General features: G+C 40.7%; 1 protein-coding gene across 2 annotated transcripts in view; it reads right to left on the bottom strand.

Annotated features, from left to right (window-relative positions):
- prcp (prolylcarboxypeptidase (angiotensinase C)) overlaps positions 1-19,416 on the bottom strand; it is a 52,821-nt gene that overhangs the window by 16,552 nt on the left and 16,853 nt on the right. For both annotated transcript variants that reach the window (XM_043691650.2, XM_087988069.1), the window contains exons 3-4: positions 4,582-4,683; positions 626-807 (exon numbers count right to left, since the gene is read on the bottom strand). In XM_043691650.2, the coding sequence (XP_043547585.1) occupies positions 626-807; positions 4,582-4,683 (284 nt within the window). The remainder of the gene's footprint in view (positions 1-625; positions 808-4,581; positions 4,684-19,416) is intronic.

The raw sequence follows: 19,416 nt of genomic DNA, 5'->3' as shown, positions 1-19,416 counted from the left end.
TTAGTTCCTCCATTTTCCAGCCATAGTGCATAACCTCACATTTTCCTGCATTATATTCCATTTGCCAATTTTTTGTCCATTCACTTAACTTGCCTATATTGCTCTGCAGTCTCTGTGTCATCCTCACCACTTTCCTTCCGAACTGTCCTAATATATCTAAACTGCTTCAGAGCTCAAAATTAATGTTTTTACCATTTACTCTTATATATTATTGTAAATCTCTTCCTGTAAATTTTTTGTTAACTTCTATCACTTTTATTTTAATCCAGATGGGAGCATTCAGGCAATATTGATTAGAATCTAAACGCAAATTTTATTTAAGTAAACGCTTTTATTTTGACAGAGCTGAGATACTCGTGTCTATATATAGACAATTTATAATATTTTAACTTCTATTATCTGCCATTGAATCATACTATATTACATAGATTCATTACTTCAAAAACAAAACTTCTAAACAATAGAAAACTTAAAGATCAAACTGAATGCAAACTAGAAGTCATGTGTTTTTCTTCAAATATTGCACATTCAAAAACAGTTCAAGTTTCTGTGGTATATTAAATTAAACAAAGACAGATTTGCTTCCTGCAGATATTTTCCCTTACCCTCCCAAATCATTACTCACCCAACAACAATATTTGGATACTTCATCCTAAACCAGGCTGCTAACATTCCTCCATAGGAGCCACCTATAGCAATAACAGGACTAGACAGAGCTCCAGGGATGGTCTGTTTCAGATTCCGAATGAGAACTGCAAAATCGGCTAAAGCTTGCTCAGAAGTGAAGTAATTCAAGTTCTTGAGATTCTAGAAGAGAAGCATTCATAAAATGTAATTCCATATAACAACTGAAAAGGAACATGGCAGCTTAGTTCCAAAGAAGAGTCATTGGACTAGAAATGTTAATTCTGTTTTTCTCTCTACACATGATGCCAGACCTGCTGAGTTTCACCAGCCCTTTCTATTTTGAAGACATTGAACAAAGAACAAAGAAAATTTACAGCCCAGGAACAGGCCCTTCGGCCCACCAAGCCTGAGCCGATCCAAATCCACTGTCTAAACCTGTCACCCAATCCCTAAGCACCTGTATCCCTCTGCTCCCCACCTACTCATGCATCTGTCCAGACGCACCTTAAATGAATCTACCGTGCCTGCCTCTACCACCTCTGCTGGTAACACATTCCAGGCACCTACCACCCTCTGTGTAAAGTACTTGCCTGCATGTATCCCCCTTAAACTTTTCACCTCTCACCTTGAAAGCGTGATCTCTTGTTATTGAATCCTTCACGATTTTGTAGACCTCAATCAGGTCCCCCTCAATCTCCTTTTTTCTAATGAAAACAATCCTAACCTACTCAACCTCTCTTCATAGCTAGCACCTTCCATACCAGGCAACATCCTCGTAAACCTTCTCTACACCCTCTCCAAAACGTTCACATCATTTTGGTAATGTGGCGACCAGAACTGTACATAGTATTCTAAATGTGGCCGAACCAACGCATGTACAATTTTAATATGACCTGCAAGCTCTTATACTCAACACCCATCCAAAGCAGGCAAGCATACCATATGCTTTCTTGACCACTCTATCCACCTGTGCAGCAACCTTCAGGGTACAATGGATCTGAACCCCCAGACCTCTCTGCTCATCAACTTTTCCCAAGACTCTTCTGTTTACGTATATTTGCTCTAGAATTAGACTTTGAAAAATACATCACCTCACATTTGCCTGGATTGAAATCCATCTGCCACTTCTCCGCCCAACTCTCCAGTCTATCTATATTCTCCTGTATTCTTTGACAGTCCCCTATGCTATCTGCTGCTCCACCAATCTTCGTGTCATCTGCAAACATGCTGATTATATCACCAGTGCCCTTTTCCAGATCATTTATGTATATCACAAACAACAGTGGCCCCAGCACTGATCCCTACACATTCCCTCATAACTTCTAAATATTTCAAAATACACCTACATATAAAGTTAGTTTTTAAATAGTTAAACAGTATGAAGTAAAAAATCAGTGAATTAACACAAAATTAGCTCACAATTATGCTTTGACATATGTATTACATAAAACTTCAGATATTTTGGGAAAAAAGCTCAAATTCAGCATAAAGAGTTCAGTGCCATTTATTGCAAGTGATTTGAAATTCACGGTGACTTTTGTCTTCTTTATGACATACCAATGGCATTGGTCTCAGGGCTACAACAGTACATGCATCACTAGCCAAGATAGAGCATAACAATAATGCATGAATATTATAAACAGTACAGGATAACTGTGTTATATATAGCATTTTAACAATATAGCTACTAAATACTCAAGAATTGACAAGAAAATGCTTTCTCCTTCCAAACTATTTTGCCAAGTTGTGATTTAGGAATTCACTTTACTAGCTGTATACGTCACTCATCTGAGGACGAAGAGCTACAACCCAAATTAGTATTTACTGCCTATTGTTTCAAACACTGTCCCATTCACACTTCAAAATAAGTTTAAAAAGTACAAGGAATACTCATGGCTCCCCATATCCAGTCTTTTCTTGCATAGTGTTCTTCTCTCATTTTGTCTACATTTCCAATCAATATGAAGTTTCAAAATCAAAAAGATCAAATATTTGTTCAATTGCATGGCTGCATAGATTCCCTTTTCCCATACAAACCTACTCTCTTTCACATTCCCTCCCAATTAATTCACTTCTGTGGTATTTAAAATTTATTGCCTTGAGAGTAGAAGGAGAAATCAGAAAATCTTTTTAAGGCTGTGGGAATTTGGCAGTGAAACCTGCTTTGCTCTACATCCCACCTCTGGCGGTTTTACCAAATCAATCCAAACATCATCAATTCAGGTTTATAGCAGTCGTAGGAACTGTAGTTTCTGTACATTCAACTCCCATTTGTCACCATAAACAGGCCATTACCCACCATAGAAATGCCTTCTTTGTTCCTTTTCATCCACCTAAATTGGCTTTCAATTATTCCTGACAAACTATTTTGGAATTGCTGCATCCTTCCTTTCAGAGCACAAAGACCATTACAGAGCCAGGTGCAAGAGGCACAGATCACAGCTAAATTTTACAGTGTATTCACATTTAGAAACTGAATAAGCATTTTTCTAACTTCCACATACTTTTTCATTTTAAATGGCCAGGCATCAATTCTAACTACTCAACCATTCCCTGCCTAATTGTAAATATCTTCTTATTCTCTAGTTCATCTATTTTGTTAATTTGAAAAAAAAACAAAAACACAGATGCTGATGTAAGAAGTAACTTGGACTTTATGTACCCTGTAAAGAGCCAACTGAATTATAAATACACAATTATGTCATTAAAATCTGCTATCATGTTTTGTATACTATTTTACAAGTAATTTCAAATGTTGTGATGACAAGGTAATTAAAATGGTGAACTTTAGAAATTGCCAGAACACCACAAAAGTACTAGGGTTCAAGGTATTTGGTTATCCTAAACTCAGAATGAGAAAGGAAAAACAATTGATGACCCAACATTGAGCGTGTGGTATAGCCAGGAGGTCTACACCAATAAAATATTTCATTTATATACTCTAGATCCCAAATGAAGATCTAAAAGCTGTTTGTAAATATGGAAGCTTCTATGTGGAAACAGAAAATCTGGAAGAGAGGTTTGCTGACTTCATTACACATATAAACTATATATCCACACGTTGGATTTAAAAGATTTGGTTTTGGAGCGAAGGGTTAATTACTGCAAACTTCTGATTGGAATATCCCAAGTATGCCACATTTTATTGCATGGAACTGCTCTTTGCTGTAGGTTTATTTGTGTTTTGTTCACAGACACAAGCAGTTCATCATGGAGAAACCAAAAGACTTTGGACTTGGATCTGAAAGCAACCAAGTTTGTGTGTTAGCCCCGAGTTCAAAAGGCAAAGGAAAATTATTTACTAAGAACTGTGAACAGAAGAAGAGTTAAACCAGAATATTTCTAGATTTCTGTTAAATTCACCAAGCAGAAATTGAGAATGAAGTTCAGACTTCAAAGCTGAAAAATCCTGGACTGTTCGAGGGAGCAGAGGTAAAAAAAAACTGGAGTTAGTCTGAAGAAAGTGGATAGCTTTAATGAACATGATAAATAGCTAAAGACTTTCTGGGGGATGTCACAAGAAAAATGGAAATTTCTGTTGAGAGTTTTAGTCTGAAGCATACATGATCATGTTTATTTATGTTTTTTGATGTAAATTGTAAACAGTTACCTTAGAATTTTGCTTGATTCTTGACGACTAAAATTCTTTTCTTTAAACTATAAAACCTTGTGACTTCAGTCTAGTAAATAACTGGGATTTCAAATTTATCTTTAGACGATAACAATCTCTATGTGGATTGCAACAATTGTGATTGCAGACTTCAGAAGCCAGGACCTTAGAAATGGTCTTCAATGGAATTTCAATGTCCATATAAGACAAAGATTTATCATCATTCATTTAATTGCAGAAGAAACTGAAGACAATGGTAACACACTAATAGAGACCAAAACATTTTCCTCTGAAATAAATCTGAAAAAATGTTAAGTTTGTAACATATATTTTTCCAAACTTACGCTGAACGATTTGTTCCCAAAAGGCAAAGACTCTCCATAATACCGATGTTCGGCAAACACCAACAAGGCTTCCAGTTCCTTTGAAACTTCCCACATAAAACCCTAGAAAAAATGCACAAAAGCTATGATTTCAACATTGATTATAAACAAATAAAGCAAAATGTACAAAGGTTGAAACCAAGCCAGATAAAGCTAAGAAGGATAACTCTTGAAGAAAAAACATCAAATTTAACCATCTACCTTAATAATGGCCCTCAGTATTTCAATTTACATATAGGATTGAGATTTACCATCATTCACTTACTTTTGAGAGGAGGTAAATTTTGAGAGGAGAAGAACATAAACGTCACCATCCAAAACCCTGATGCTTTGAAGAATGCTATGTGCTTGAACTTGCCCAGGTAATGTCCTTTTTCTTGGTGAAATCTTTAGCCATGGCGAGCAGCAAAGACAGAACAAACACACTTAACTAACAAGCCAGAAGAACAGAGAAAGAAACTGATGCCAGCACTAAGAAAATGCTTTAAATAAAAGACAGAAGGCAGGAGTGAACAAAAGAAGAAAAAGAAATAAAGAGAAAAGAATAAAAATAAAACATGAACAAAAAAGGGAGTGAAGGAAAGAAAGTTTCCTTAAGCGCTTCAAATACAAATTAAGCTTGAAAACATATCATTGTTTGAAATAGGTAAATGCAGAAATTAATTTACCAAAGCAAAATTCTCCAACGGCAAGGTGATCAATGATTAATTAACCTGTTTGAGATTTTTTTTGTAAATATATTTATTAGCATTTTTTTTAACTTTACAAACATATAAAATTATTGAAAATACAATCAATAACAAATATCAGTATAATAAAAAGAAAAAAAACACAAATTACAATATGATTACTGTCTACTAACTACTAAACTACCCTATAATACAAAACAAATCCAAACACTGTGCAAAGCAACACCAAAAAAAGAAACCAAAAAAAACCCCACAAAATACAAAACAGCTATGCTCGGTGTAAAGCTCCCAAACAAAGGAATGGGAGCATTGTATATACACCCGTATTAACTCAGGAGGCCCCCTCCAGGGCCCAGGGCTTAACAAATCCAACCATCCTGGTTAAACAAACACCCTAGTTAAGATAACTGACAAATCTATATCCAAATAACTCAAGTAGAGCTGCCACGTCTTATAAAAATGGTCTGTTGTGTGGTGCACCATGTTTGTAAAAACGTCCAAGGGAATGTGCTCCATAATTAACTTCTGCCATCCCAGCAAGCCCGACGGGTCCTCAGACACCCAATTCACAGTATGCAAGAATATTAAATAGTTTCTTCCCATGTCTGTCTAAAGATGGTAAATTCGGTAGACCTAAGAGGAGAGATATTGGGTCTACTTTGACTTCAGTCCTCAATACCCTCCCTATCTCTCCCGCCACAGTGCTCCAATAAGCACGGAGCCTGTGGCATGTCCAGAAGCAATGGGTAAGAGTACCTACACTTATTTTACATTTGGGGCACAGTGAAGATGCTCCTTTTTTAAACTTCGCCAGACGGTCTGGTGCCAGATGAGCCCTGTGCAGAACTTTTAACAGTGTAGCGCATATCCTATTACAGATTGAGATCTTTCAAGTATTCTCCCATATGTTCTCCCATGTTTCAGAAGCGATCTCTACTCCCAGCTTTCCTAGCTCCACTCCTTGCTCCCAGACCTCACATACCCGGTTAATATCCTGCCAGGCCCTGCCACCCAGTAGGCGATAGAGGGCACTAACCGAAGGGTCTTTGTGGAACGTAGCAACAACCTCTCTGTATCGGACTTATAGGGCTTAGTGAGAAATGTAGTCTTCTTCTGGATGAAATCCCTAACCTGAAAAAAAACGGAAAAGGTCTCTGCTGCGTAACCCGTATTTGCAGCTCAGTTGCTCAAAAGACCTCACACCCTCCCCCTCAAACAAATCTCCCAAACTAGAAACTCCTCTCGCTGCCCATAGTTTGAACCCCGAGTCCATCATCCCTGGTCGGAACCCTGGCATGCCAACTATAGGTGTAAGTGCCGAAGTCTTGGATAAACAACCCTCACTCTGATGCATCGCCCTCCATGCCTTGACTGTACTAATGACAATGAGGTTCTGGCAATGGTCCATAACTGTCCTCATCTTATCCATGAACAACAGGTTAATAAGAGGGAACTTTGCTTGGGAGGCCTCGCTATCCAGCCATATTGAGTTTGGATCGTTACCTACCCAATCGCAGACAAAGGACAGCAGGGAACTCAATTGATACCTCCTGATGTCTGGGAAATCAACTCCTCCCCCTCCTTGAGGCAACTGCAATTTAGTAAGTTTGATGAGGGGCCGCCTACAATGCCAGACGAACCAAAGCGTTGACCTGGGAAACATTATAGGGAGCATACGCATGGGATAAAGCAAGCGAGGAAGAACATTCAACTTAATGGGAGATATTCGGCCCAGTCATGAAATTGGAAGAGCCTCCCATCTCTGGAAATCTCGCCTAATATTGTCGAGCAAGTGAGCAAAGTTAGTCCGAAATAACAGATCAAACTTGGGGGTAATAAAAATGCCTAGGTACCGGGACCCTGCCCGTGACCACTTAACATGGAACTTAGGGCCACCTTCAACTTCTGGCACATCCTTAAGGTTCCCCAAAGGCATAGCCTCCGATTTTGCAAAGTTAATTTTATATCCTGAAATAGCCCTAAATGAATTGATACATTGTATCAAATGGGGTACAGAGGTCATCGGGTTCGATAAAAACAGAAGGACATCATCCGCGTACAGTGTAATCTTGTGTACCCTCGATCCCACTTCCAGAGCGATTATGTGGACGTTCTGACGAATGGCCTCTGCCAGCGGCTCTATCACTAACATAAACAACAACAGTGAGAGGGGGCAGCCTTGCCGACTACCCCCTTAAATTCCCAGACTTCACCCCATTGGTGATGACCGCGGCCAGAAGGTGGCGATATAAATCCTCCACCCACCTGGCAAAGACTCCACCCAACCCAAACTGTTCTAAGACATAAAAAAGATACAGCTATTCCACCCGGTCAAATGCTTTCTCTGCATCTAAGGAAATCACCAACCCCTGAATCGATTGTTGCTGACAAACTTTGAACATATTCAGCAACCTTCTAATATTATTAGAGGACTTACGACCCCTTATAAAGCCTGTATGGTCCTCTTTAATAAAATGGGGCAATACCCTTTCCAATCTCAGCACCAGGAATTTGGACAGAATCTTGAAATCTGAATTTAATAGAGAAAAGGGCCTGTGTGAGGCACAATCCTCAGGAACTTTCCCCTTCTTAAGAATTAAGGAAATATTAGTTTCTCTCAAAGATGGTGGTAGGCATTCATGCATATAGGAGTGATTGTACATCTCCAACATCGGCCCTGACAGAATTCCAATAAACTCCTTATTAAACTCACCCAGGAGACCATCTGGGCCAGACACTTTACCACACTGAAGTTGCCCAGCTGCCTCCTGTATTTCCTGAACTGTCAAGGAGGCATAAAGGAGAGAGGCCTGTTCCAAGGTTACCCCTGGGAGGTCCAGGTTCTTTAAAAAGATCTCCATTTTAGCACTCCTGTCCTCGCAACCTTCAGACCGATACAATTCAGAGTAAAAGCTCTGAAATGCCTCATTAATCTTTTTAGCATCAGATATAAGGACCCCAGCGCTGTCTCTGATTGCAGTAATGGATTGGGGAGCATGCTTTTTCCAATCAGGTACGCTAAATACTTCCCTGGCCTACCCCCTATTCGAACAGCCTTTGTCTAGCAAAAACAAGTTCTTTCTTTGCGTTGTGTGTCAGTATTGAATTCAAGGCAGCCCTGAGGGCAGTGATCTGCTGTAGCTTAGTCACCAAAGGCCGCACAAAATGTGCCACCTCAGCGGCTTTCAACCGTGTCTCAAGTAGACACTGCTGTTCCTCCTTCTGTCATTTCAGGCTAGCCGAATAGGAAATAGCTAATCTCCTAGCAAAGGCCTTAGCAGTTTCCCATAGCATAGACGGACTACTAGCCATGTTTGAGTTGATAGTTAAGAATTCCTGAAACTCTCTCAAAACGTATTCCACAAATTTGGAATCCTTAAGGAGAAAAGGGTCCAAACGCCAGTGTTGCAAACCTAGCCCTTCACTTTGGCCTTAGCCTCCAAATATACTACCGCGTGATCAGAGATAGCTATATTCCCAATTTTACCACCCATAATCGAATCCAGAAGGACCGAGAGAGCCAGAAAGAGGTCAATCCTCGTGTGACATTTATGTGGGTTTGAAAAAAAGGTGAAGTCACTGCCGGTAGGGTGAAGACATCTCCAAACATCCACCAGCCCCAATTCCTCGCATAAGTCAATCATCTGCTTGGCCTGTGAAGAAATAGTTGGGGGCCTATAAGGCATCCTGTCCACTGTCAGATCTAAAAGGCAATCAAAATCCCCCCCTATAATAGAATGCCATGTTCCAAAAGCACTCAACTTAGACAAAGCACTAATCAAAACTTTGAGGGGTTGCACCGGAGGACAGTAGACATTTAAAATGCCATATTCCTCCCCATGTATCAGGGCTTTAAGTATCACAAACTGTCCCTACTCATCTTACACCTGCTTTAATAATGTGAACGGAAGATTTTTCTGGATAAGTACTGCCACTCCCCTACTTTTAGTAGTAAAAGATGAAAAGAATATCCGGTCATAACACTCCTGTTGTAATTTCAGGTGTTCCCCATCATCAAGATGGGTTTCCTGCAACAGTGATATCAAACATTTCCCTTTTAAAGCTAGAAAGCACTTTTTTCCTTTTAACAGGCCAATGACTTCCCTTAATGTTCCAGGTGCACCATTTAATAAGACACTTAGCCATATCTCCTTTCAGAGACCTTTGAACCCCTCGGAGGGAGAACCCTGCTTACAAAGCGCCGAGCATAAGTAAATAAAGACTCATACAGTCAAAAAGCTATATGTACAAAATCTACTCTATCATAACTATAAACAACTATTACTATCAAAAAAACTACAAAGAAAACCAACTTTAAAACCTTGAACGGAAGACTCTTCCCCCTGCCCATAAGGGGCACTCACCCTACCCATCCCTTCCTTCACAGCTCCTTCAAACCCGGACTGTGCGCCAGCCTTAGACCAGAAAAAACACATGATCCTTAAATCAACAGAAAAAAGACAAAGTCAGGATGAGCACTCCACCCATTGCTGCCTTCATGTCATCCCTACTTGTGACTAAAAGAGAAACAGAAGAAACAAAAAAAAAAGGGGGAGAGACAACAAAGAACATCCACAAAAATTCCCATCAGAAAATCCAGTTATTAAAAGAAATAGGAACAACTTATTCCAAGGTATTTTCCCCCCTTTCCAAAAAAGAAATTACTAGGGAGAAAGAAAGGAATAAAAAAAAAGGGAAAACATGGGTAAAGATAGAAAAGAGAACAAACATTAACCATATTCTTCAGGCCATTCCGTCTATTTTAAAGTGTCCACAAAGTTGTTAGTTTTATCCGCTGAGTCAAATGTATAAACTGAGTCCTCGTGGCTGAAAGGAAGCACTGCGGGGTATCTCGTGCAGTACTGGATGCCCAGGTTCCTCAGCCCCTTTTTAACTTCATCGAAGGACTTCCTCTTTCGAATTACAGCTGCAGAGAAATCCTGGAAAAACTTGATTTTTGACCCCTTGTACAGCAGTGCCTGCGGATCTTTTCGCAGGGATCTGGAAGCTTCTATGACATTTTGCTTGTCCTTATATGAGTGGAAGTGCACTCGACTGAGCGGGGGGGGGGGGCTGCACCGGCCCTGACCTGTGCACTGTAACCTGATATGCCCTTTTAATCTGAAGCCTGCTGGACTCGATGTAAAGGCCCAAAAACTTCGACAGCCAGCTTTCAAAGAAGCTGACTAGCTGCTCACCTTCAGGGAGCCCGACAATTCGGTCTTCGACATGGTCTCGCAAGGCCCGCACCTGGATTCGACTGGATGAGGACTACATCGCAGCTTCCAAGGCCTTAGTTCGACCCTCCACCTCCTCTAGCCTCTCCCCGAGGCCCTGGATCTCCTATTCATGCTTCTGCAGCATGGATGCGATAGGTTGGACCTGGGCACGAATCTCTCCACAGATTTCCTCAATCGCAGCCCCAGCTTTCAAGGTAAGTCTCTCCATCGCCGCAGCCAATTCCTGTGAGTCTGTCAAGTCCCCGGGGGGTTCATGAGAGGCTGCTCCTGCTGCAGTCTCTGGTGTGGTAGGTGCTGTAGGGGAGTGTCTTTCCTGCTGCTGTTTGCTTGCTCCTTTTCCCTTTGACATTCTTCCCACTCTAAAAGATTAACAAATATGTGTTCTGTAAGGTTTTAAACTAATAATTCCACCACATAAGCTGGCCAGCGATGGCAAAAAATACCAGTATGCTTGGCTGTTAGGCAGAGCTATCCAGAGAATTCTACAGAATCGCCGCCATCTTGCCGAGTCCCGTTTGTGATCCTTTTAAGCATTCCAACATACTTTTGACTCCTTAATACTCATTACTTTAATAGTCTTGGTCTTACCAAACGTTTACATCACTCAATAGCTTTATATTAAATTATTAGCAATCAACCCATGCCAGGAGCATTAGTTGTTTCTACTCCTTTCTTTCTTCCCCCCTTTTGGTTTTAATCTTACTAATTATAACAAATATTTTCTGTTCAGTTCTGATACAGGGCTTTCTCTCAAAACATTTAACTTTAGTTACTTATTCTTTACAGAGGCTGCATATTTCCAGCATTATGCATCCTTATGTCTATTTTTGTTGATATTCCCACTCATGAGAAGGAAAACATAAAGCAACACATTCTAGTAACCAATTTCCATGACGTATACATGGTGATGGGCTTGCCAAGACCTTGTTCCCATAGCTGTCTGATTTGATGAATACCATTAGCTCTGTACAAATAGGATAAAGCTCCAACACATCTACAAAGTGATACTCCATTTAATGGAAGAACAACAAGCATTATAAAGAACGGTTAACACAGAAAAATATCCCACAGCAGTTCACCGAGGTGTAAGGAAAGCAGACATCAGCCAAAGCTGAGGAGGTTAGCCAAATAATGGAGGAGATTTTAAGTAACAGAAAACTGAATGCATGGAAAAGAACTCCAGAGTCAAGGTGAATGAAAGTGGCATCAAAGTGACTGAAAATATAACTATCAATTAGTGGGATGTGGTAATGGGTCGAATGCACAATGCTCGAGCCAGAGAAATGGAGAAATTGATGCAAGGGAATGAGAGTGTGCGGGTTTATTATGGGGCTGAATAAAGCAAGAAAGAGGGACAATGCTATGGGGAGAATGGAAACACAAGATAAAGGTAACCTTCCCCTACTACCTCCACACCACTAAAAACATTTGAATGGGTTAATACTGAAAGCTGAGAAGAATGCTTATAATTCATAAATGTAACTTTTGAAATCAATCTACCTAGTTACCACATACAACTTTCAAAACAATCATTTTTATACGGTTACTAAGAAATCCATCTTTTAAAACAGCAAGTTTCAACTTCGCAATTAGTAGATTACTGAACCCATGATAGAAGTGTCAGTTATTTCTCCTCCCTCTTGCCACCCTTAGTTTCAACAATAAGTACAACATACACACTAAAAAAAGTTACTGATCCCGATTAAGATAGTAACAACCTCAACAGTACATGAAGGTTGAATTAATTGAGGCAGATATCAGACAGACAACTCTCAATAGTGAGGTGGGAAAGAAGTACACAGAGTGGTCAGCTAAAGTAAATTAAGAACAGTAAAGATTACATAAGTTTGACTGAACTTATATATAAGTGCAAGGAGTAAAATGAGTGAATTAGAAGTGCTGAAAAGTCAATTGAAAATAAGCTTCATAAAAAGTAACCAGCAAGTTGGCTAATGAAGTATGAGAATTGGAGAACAAACCTCTGAAGCTTGTTTGTGCTTTGTGGAGGAGAAGGAGAAAGGAAGATAATACCTGTCAGGAAGATGTTGCATGTAACTAAAAATTGAATGCTGAAAATTTTACTGAGCCTGAGATTACTGAGAAGTAGCCAACAGAAAAGTGAAATGAACATGATATGATACAAACAGTAAAAGATGACAGCTGTAAGATTGCTTTGGAAATCCAAGAGATCAACAGTGTGTCGTCAATTGTGATCATGAGGACTTCAATCCGTCTAATATTCATCTGATTCATAGTGAGGATGGCAGTGGTTTTGTCACAGGGTGCTGTTATGCATCATGATCAATTGCTGTGAGCTAGCTTACTGTAAAAAGAGAACCAAGTTTCTCCTGCCAGCACAATGCTGCAGCATCACCAATATCCGTGAATTGCCAACTCACAGACAGATAGCAACTAGGAATCTGATAGCCCTGGGTTAAACTGCAGGGGAATCTCAGCCCCCAAACACATACCATAGAAAGCCACTGGCACCTGGACATGTCCTGGTGTCCATCAGGTCTAAGCTATGGGTAAAATGACTTAGAAAAGTCAAAGCTATTGGATTAGAGTCCAATAGGTAGCTGGTGATCTGTTTAAGCAAGCACCTTTTCAGTAAATGCTGCAACTCTGGATTTTGCACACAGGCACTTCTGTTGTTCCTGTGAACTCAGTTTATATGGTCAAGAGGGAGATGCAGATGCTGAACAAGACTGTGTCTCCAAGTCCTGATCACAGTGTGCAAACAGAAAGCATCCAACTCTCTGTGTGAACAGCAAAGACAGAAAAATCAAGAAAGCTTAAAAGAATGCTTGCAATAAAATACTTAAGTCAACCTGATCAAACAAAGAATGACCATCATCCTGCAAGCAACAGTGTATCTTCATTGGGAAAAAATAAATGGGATTGCGAGAAATAACATTCCAATGTGATCTGGGCATTCTTTCTCCACCCATAGTATTAAATATTTAAAATATTTGTGTTTTATCCATCTTAAGTCTGATTGAGTAAATGCATATTTTCAGGTTTTAAAGGGGTATATTTTCAGTTGCATAGTAGAAGATTAGAAATCCTTTCTTTTCACTGCTCTTGTTAAAATTGGGTTTACAATGAATAGTTAATTTTCTGCTACCTAGAGTGAAATGCTTTCAGCAGTCAGTTAAGCAAAGGGTAGTCATATTGGAATTTTATACATTTTATTATAGCTTAAAAGACAGTGGTGTATGATTACCAGTGCATTCTTCCGATTAAGTCATGATACTTGTTGAAACAAATGTAATTATTTCCACGACTGGATATCTGCTGCAATCATCAGTAACAACTCGCAATTTTTCACTAGTGGTCAAGTCTGCAAAATCAACACTAATATAATCCATATCCATGTCCATGTGGATTGAGAAGATTTGGCATTGTGGTTGCTTCTTGCCATGGTAAGCACAGACTGATTTTGTATTCAAATATGTAGTCAATTCCTGAGAACCAAATCTTTCCTCCAAGTCGTTTAATATTCACAAATTCCTGATCAATAACATATTCCCTAATGATTGTGGAATGACAATGCTATTGACACAGAACGCAAAATCATGGCTTATAATGGTGACCTCATTCCAACATTGTGGAATTTTGTTTATAAGTACTCTTCTGACCACATCATTCCACTTTCATGATTCCATAGGTATCACGCCCAATGTTTCATCTTGTTTTGTTGCTGGTTTGATGTCAGCTAGTTTGAGCAGCTTTGTCACCAGATTTAGATCTAAGTTGTTAAGTTGTCATTTGCCAACATTTTCCTCACAAATAGTATGACTGTTGGCAATGGTCTGTTGTGAGAGATAGCATACTGGTTGAGCTTGCCTGGCTGGTACTCAACAAGCAACTTGGACTTTGGTAACTTCAGTATCCCAATGCTGTACTCAAGTGTGCTTTGTGGATTGCTGAACAAACTTACTAGTGGTCTATGATTGGACATCACTTCAAACTCAGCTCTGCACAAATAGAAATGAAAATGAAAGACATCCCATTCAAGACAGCACATCTTTTGCAAATAACATTGCTCCACAGATATTTTTAAAATGGCTTACCATTGCAACAGTTGATGGGTTCCTACTTTGTAATTTTGCTGGAAAACTGTATTTAGCCAAAAGGCTTGCATTGAAAACACGGTGGGTAGTTTTCTCAGTCAATTTAGGTATTTGTACAACTTGATGACAACTGCTGTTTGACCTGGTTTCCAGCCTGTTTGGATGATATAGTCCACTTGGTGGTCTCATTTGTTACATTGTATAGTGAGGCCAGGACTGATGGCTCCTAGAAAACTCCAAACTTCCAGTAATATTGTTGCGGCTACACCACTTGCAATGGCTTCAGCTTTCCATGGATCAAATAATGCCCCATCATTGCTGAACACATCGCTGAAGAATTTGATTCTAATCTCATTGAACAAATACTTGTCTTTACTCAAGGTGAAAGCATGTTAGAACACAGAAGAATACAGCACAGTATAGGCCCTTCAGACCTCGATGTTGTGCCAACCTTTTTTCCTACTCTAAAATTAGATTATCCTACATACCCTTCATTGTGCTAACTTCCACATGCCTAACCAAGAGGTGCTTAAGTGTCCCTAATGTATCTGACTCTACGACCACTGCTGGCAGTGCATTCCACGCACCCACCACTCTCCGAGTAAAGAACCTACCTCTGACATCTCCCCTAAACCTTCCTCCAATTACCTTAAAATTATGCCTCCTCATGATAGACATTTCCACCATGAGAGAAGGTCTCTGGCTATCCACTCTACCTAGGCCTCTCAACATCTTGTATATCTTTGTCAAGTCACCTCTCATCCTCCTTTGCTCAAGTGAGAAAAGCTCTAGCTCCCTCAACCTTTCTTAAGACATGCCCTCCAGCCCAGGCAGCATCCTGGTAAATCTCCTTTGCACCCTCTCTAAAGCTTCCACATCTTTCCTATAATGAGGCAATCAGAACCCAACACAATATTCCAAGTGTGGGCTAAACAGGACTAAATTGAGCTACAGCATAACCTAATGGCTCTTAAACGCAAACCCCATTAATGAAAGCTAACACACCTTCTAAACAACCCTATCAACCTGGGTGGCAACTTTAAGAGATCTATGGACATGAACCCCAAGACCCTCTGTCCGTTCATACTGCCAAGAGTCATGCCTCTAACCCTATATTCTGCATTCAAATTTGAGCTTCCAAAGTGAATCACTTCACCTTTTCCAGGTTAAACTCCATCTGCCATTTACCAGCCCAGTTCTGCATCCTGTCAATATCTCGTTGCAATGTACAACAGCCCTCCACACTATCCACAACTCCACCAACCTGTGTGTCACCCTTCCACTTCCTCAGCCAATATAAAAATCACAAAGAGTCACAGAACCGATCCCTGCGGAACACCACTGGTCACCGAGCTTCAGGCTGAATACTTTGCATCTACCACCACCCTCTGTCTTCTATGGGCCACCCAATTCTGTATACAGACAGCCAGATTTCCCTGTATCCCATGCCTTCCTACTTTTTGAATGAGCCTACCATGGGAACCTTATCAAACGCCTTGCTAAAATCCATGTACACCACATTCACTGCTCTACCTTCATCAATGTGTTTTGTCACATCCTCAACAATTCAATAAGGTTTGTGAGGCATGACCTGCCCCTCACAAAGCCATGTTGACTATCTCTAATCAAACTATGGTTTTCCAAGTAATCATAAGTCCTGTCTCTCAGAATCCTCTCCAATACTTTGCCCATCACTGACATAAGACTGACTGGTCTGTAGTTCCCAGAATTATCCCTATTCACTTTCTTGAACAAGGAAATAGTATTTGCCACCCTCCAATCATCTAATACTACTCCAGTGGACAGTGAGGATGCAAAGATCATCACCAAAGGCAGGCAATCTCTTCCCTCACTTCCTGTAGTAACCTAATGTATATTCCCTCTGGCTAAGGGGATTTATCTATCCTTCTGTTTTTCAAGATTTTCAGCACATCCTCCTTCCTAACATCAACCTGTTGTAGCATATCTGTCTGTTTCACGCTGTCCTCAGAAACGTCAAGATCCCTCTCAGTAGTGAATACTGAAGCAAAGTATTCATTAAGAACCTCCCCTACTTCCTCTGACTCCAGGCGCAAGTTCCCTTCACTATCCCTGATCAGTCTTACTCTCACACTGGCTATCCTCTTGTTCCTCACATAAGTGTAGAACATCTTAGGGTTTTCCTTAATCCTAAAGCTTCATCATGCCCCCTTCTAGCTCTCCTAAGTCCATTCTTTAGTCCCTTCCTTGCTATCTTGTAACCCTTAGAGCCCTTAAATAAACTTCCTTCTTCCTCTTGACTAGATGTTCCACATCACTTGTCACCCAAAGTTCTTTCAACCTCAGTGGGACAAACTTGTCGAGCACTATCAGCAGGTACTTCCTAAATAACCTCCACAATTCTATTGTGCATTTCCTTGAGAACTGGATTAGAGCGGTGCTGGAAAAGCACAGCAGGTCAGGCAGCATTTGAGGAGTAGGAAAATCGTTCCTGATGAAGGGCTTTTGCCCGAAACGTCGATTTTTTCCTGCTCCTCGGATGCTGCCTGACCTGCTGTGCTTTTCCAGCACCACTCTAATACAGACTCTGGTTTCCAGCATCTGCATTCCTCACTTTTGCCTATTTCCCTGAGAACATCTGTTCCCAATTTAGATGGCCCAGTTCCTGCCTAATAGCATTGTAATTGCGCCTCCCCCAATTAAATACTTTCCCATACTGTCTGTTCCCATCCTTCTCCATGAGTATAGTAAAGGTCATGGAGTTGTAACCACTATCACTGAAATGCTCGCCCATTGTGGGATCTGGCACCTGGCACGGTTCACTGCAAAGTACCAAATCCAATGTGGCCTCCCCTCTAGTCATCCTATCTACATATTGCATCAAGAACCCTTCCTGGACACACCTGACAAAAACTGTTCCATCCAAACTATTTGAACTAAGTAGGTTCCAATCATTATTAGGGAAGTTAAAGTCACCCATGACAACAACCCTGTTACTTCTGCACCTTTCCAAAATCTGCTCCCCAATCTGGTCCTCTATGTCTCTGTTGCTACTGAGGGGCCTGTGGAAAATTCCCAATGAAGGGACTGCTCCTTCCTTGTTTTTGACTTACACCCATACTGACTCTAAGACAACCCTCCTGGACAATCTGCCTTTCTGCAGTTGCAATAATATCCTTGATTAGCAATGCCACTCTTCCACTTCTTTTACCTCCCACTCTATCCCTTTTGAAACTATTCCTGCCCCTGTGATATTCACGTCTCCATAATGGCCACAATATCATAGTTACAAGTACTGATCCATGCTCTCATTCATCACCCTTATTTCTGATACTTCTTGCATTAAAAACTTCAACCCATCGCACTGACTGCATCTTTGCCCTATCCCTCCTTACAGACTCTCTGTATCTGGTTGTTCATTACCTACTCCATCATCTGATCTGTAGCCTCAGGTTCCCACACCATTGCCAATCTGATTTAAACCTTCCCGAAGAGCATTAGCAAACCTCCCACCCAGAATATTGGTGCCCCACAGTTCAGGTGTAACCTGTCCTTCTTGTGTAGGTTTCACCTTCCTCAGAAGGTATCCCAATGATCCACATATCTGAAGCCTTCCCTCCTACACCACCCTACAGCCAGGTATTCATCAGCACTCACTCTCTATTCCTAGCCTCATTGGCATGTGGCACCAGTAGCAATCCTGAGATTATTACTTTGCTTATCCTACCTTCTAGCTTCCAACCTGACTCACAATATTCTTTTTTCAGGTCCTCCTCCTTTTCCCTACCTATGTCATTGGTACCGATATGCACCATGACTTCTGGCTGCTCTCCCTCCCCCGCAAGAATCCTGTAGGCCCGATCTGAGATATCACTGATCCTGGCACCCTGAAGGCACACACCATCCGAGAGTCTCACTTGCGACACAGAATCTCCTATCACTATTGTTCTCCTACTCTCCCCCCTTCCCTTCTGAGCCACAGAACCAGCTCAGTGCCAAACACCTGGCCACTGTAGCTTTCGCCTGGTAGGTCCTCCCCCCCAACAGTATCCAAAACATTACAACTAACCAAGTTGGCTGTGAGTCACTGAGACTGGCAGAGCCTTCAGTGCTTGCTTGACAGGCCACCCCTCTTTGTACCTCCAGGAAGCAATGTGATAGGGAGGCCACCATGTCTCACCCAGAGTTCAGCATGAAACTCCAATCTTTTTAACTCCTTTAATTTCAAGATGTTGTAAGCAAGCATTTAGGCTTGGATTGAGTTCCCTTTCTGGGTAACTACTGATGAGAATGTCATGACTGATGTTCAGTCCGCATTCAAGTTGTCCAAGTGCAGGCTGAATCATGTGCTGAAATATCTCCACTGTGCAATGTTAAGTTTCTTGTATTGTAAGCCTTCAACATGGGTACAAAATATTGGGAGATACCTCAATGCTTCTGCAAGTCTGATTTGATGGCATCGTGAATTGAGGTTAAGTTTAGCAAAGTGTTTAACATCAAGTACACTCTCTATACCATCAATTGTCAGTGACAAACACCTTTCTCAATGCATGCGGTAGTTTGTTGACCACATATCAATGCAGATTCTTCTGACTCTTGCTCGAGTTTCTTGTTGACTTCTTGTGCAAATCTGTAAATCTGTTGCCAAATGAAAACTAATACATGTGTCACATTCTTCAAGTGTCGAACTTGAGGTGTGGTAGTTTTCTTTGGCAGCTTCAAGTTCAGCAGCTCTATCCTCTGAAAATAATGGTGATCTTGCTACTCAGTAACTCTGACAGCAGTCTTTTTTTCCACAAGTGCCATTTGGTG

This window comes from Chiloscyllium plagiosum, unplaced genomic scaffold, assembly GCF_037043375.1.
Source record: "Chiloscyllium plagiosum isolate Xiang-an unplaced genomic scaffold, Cpla_swu_hap1 HiC_scaffold_6, whole genome shotgun sequence".
Lineage (NCBI taxonomy): Eukaryota > Metazoa > Chordata > Chondrichthyes > Orectolobiformes > Hemiscylliidae > Chiloscyllium > Chiloscyllium plagiosum.
The sequence above is the reverse complement of the archived record's forward strand: the minus strand, read 5'-3'. Positions and strand labels throughout refer to the sequence as shown.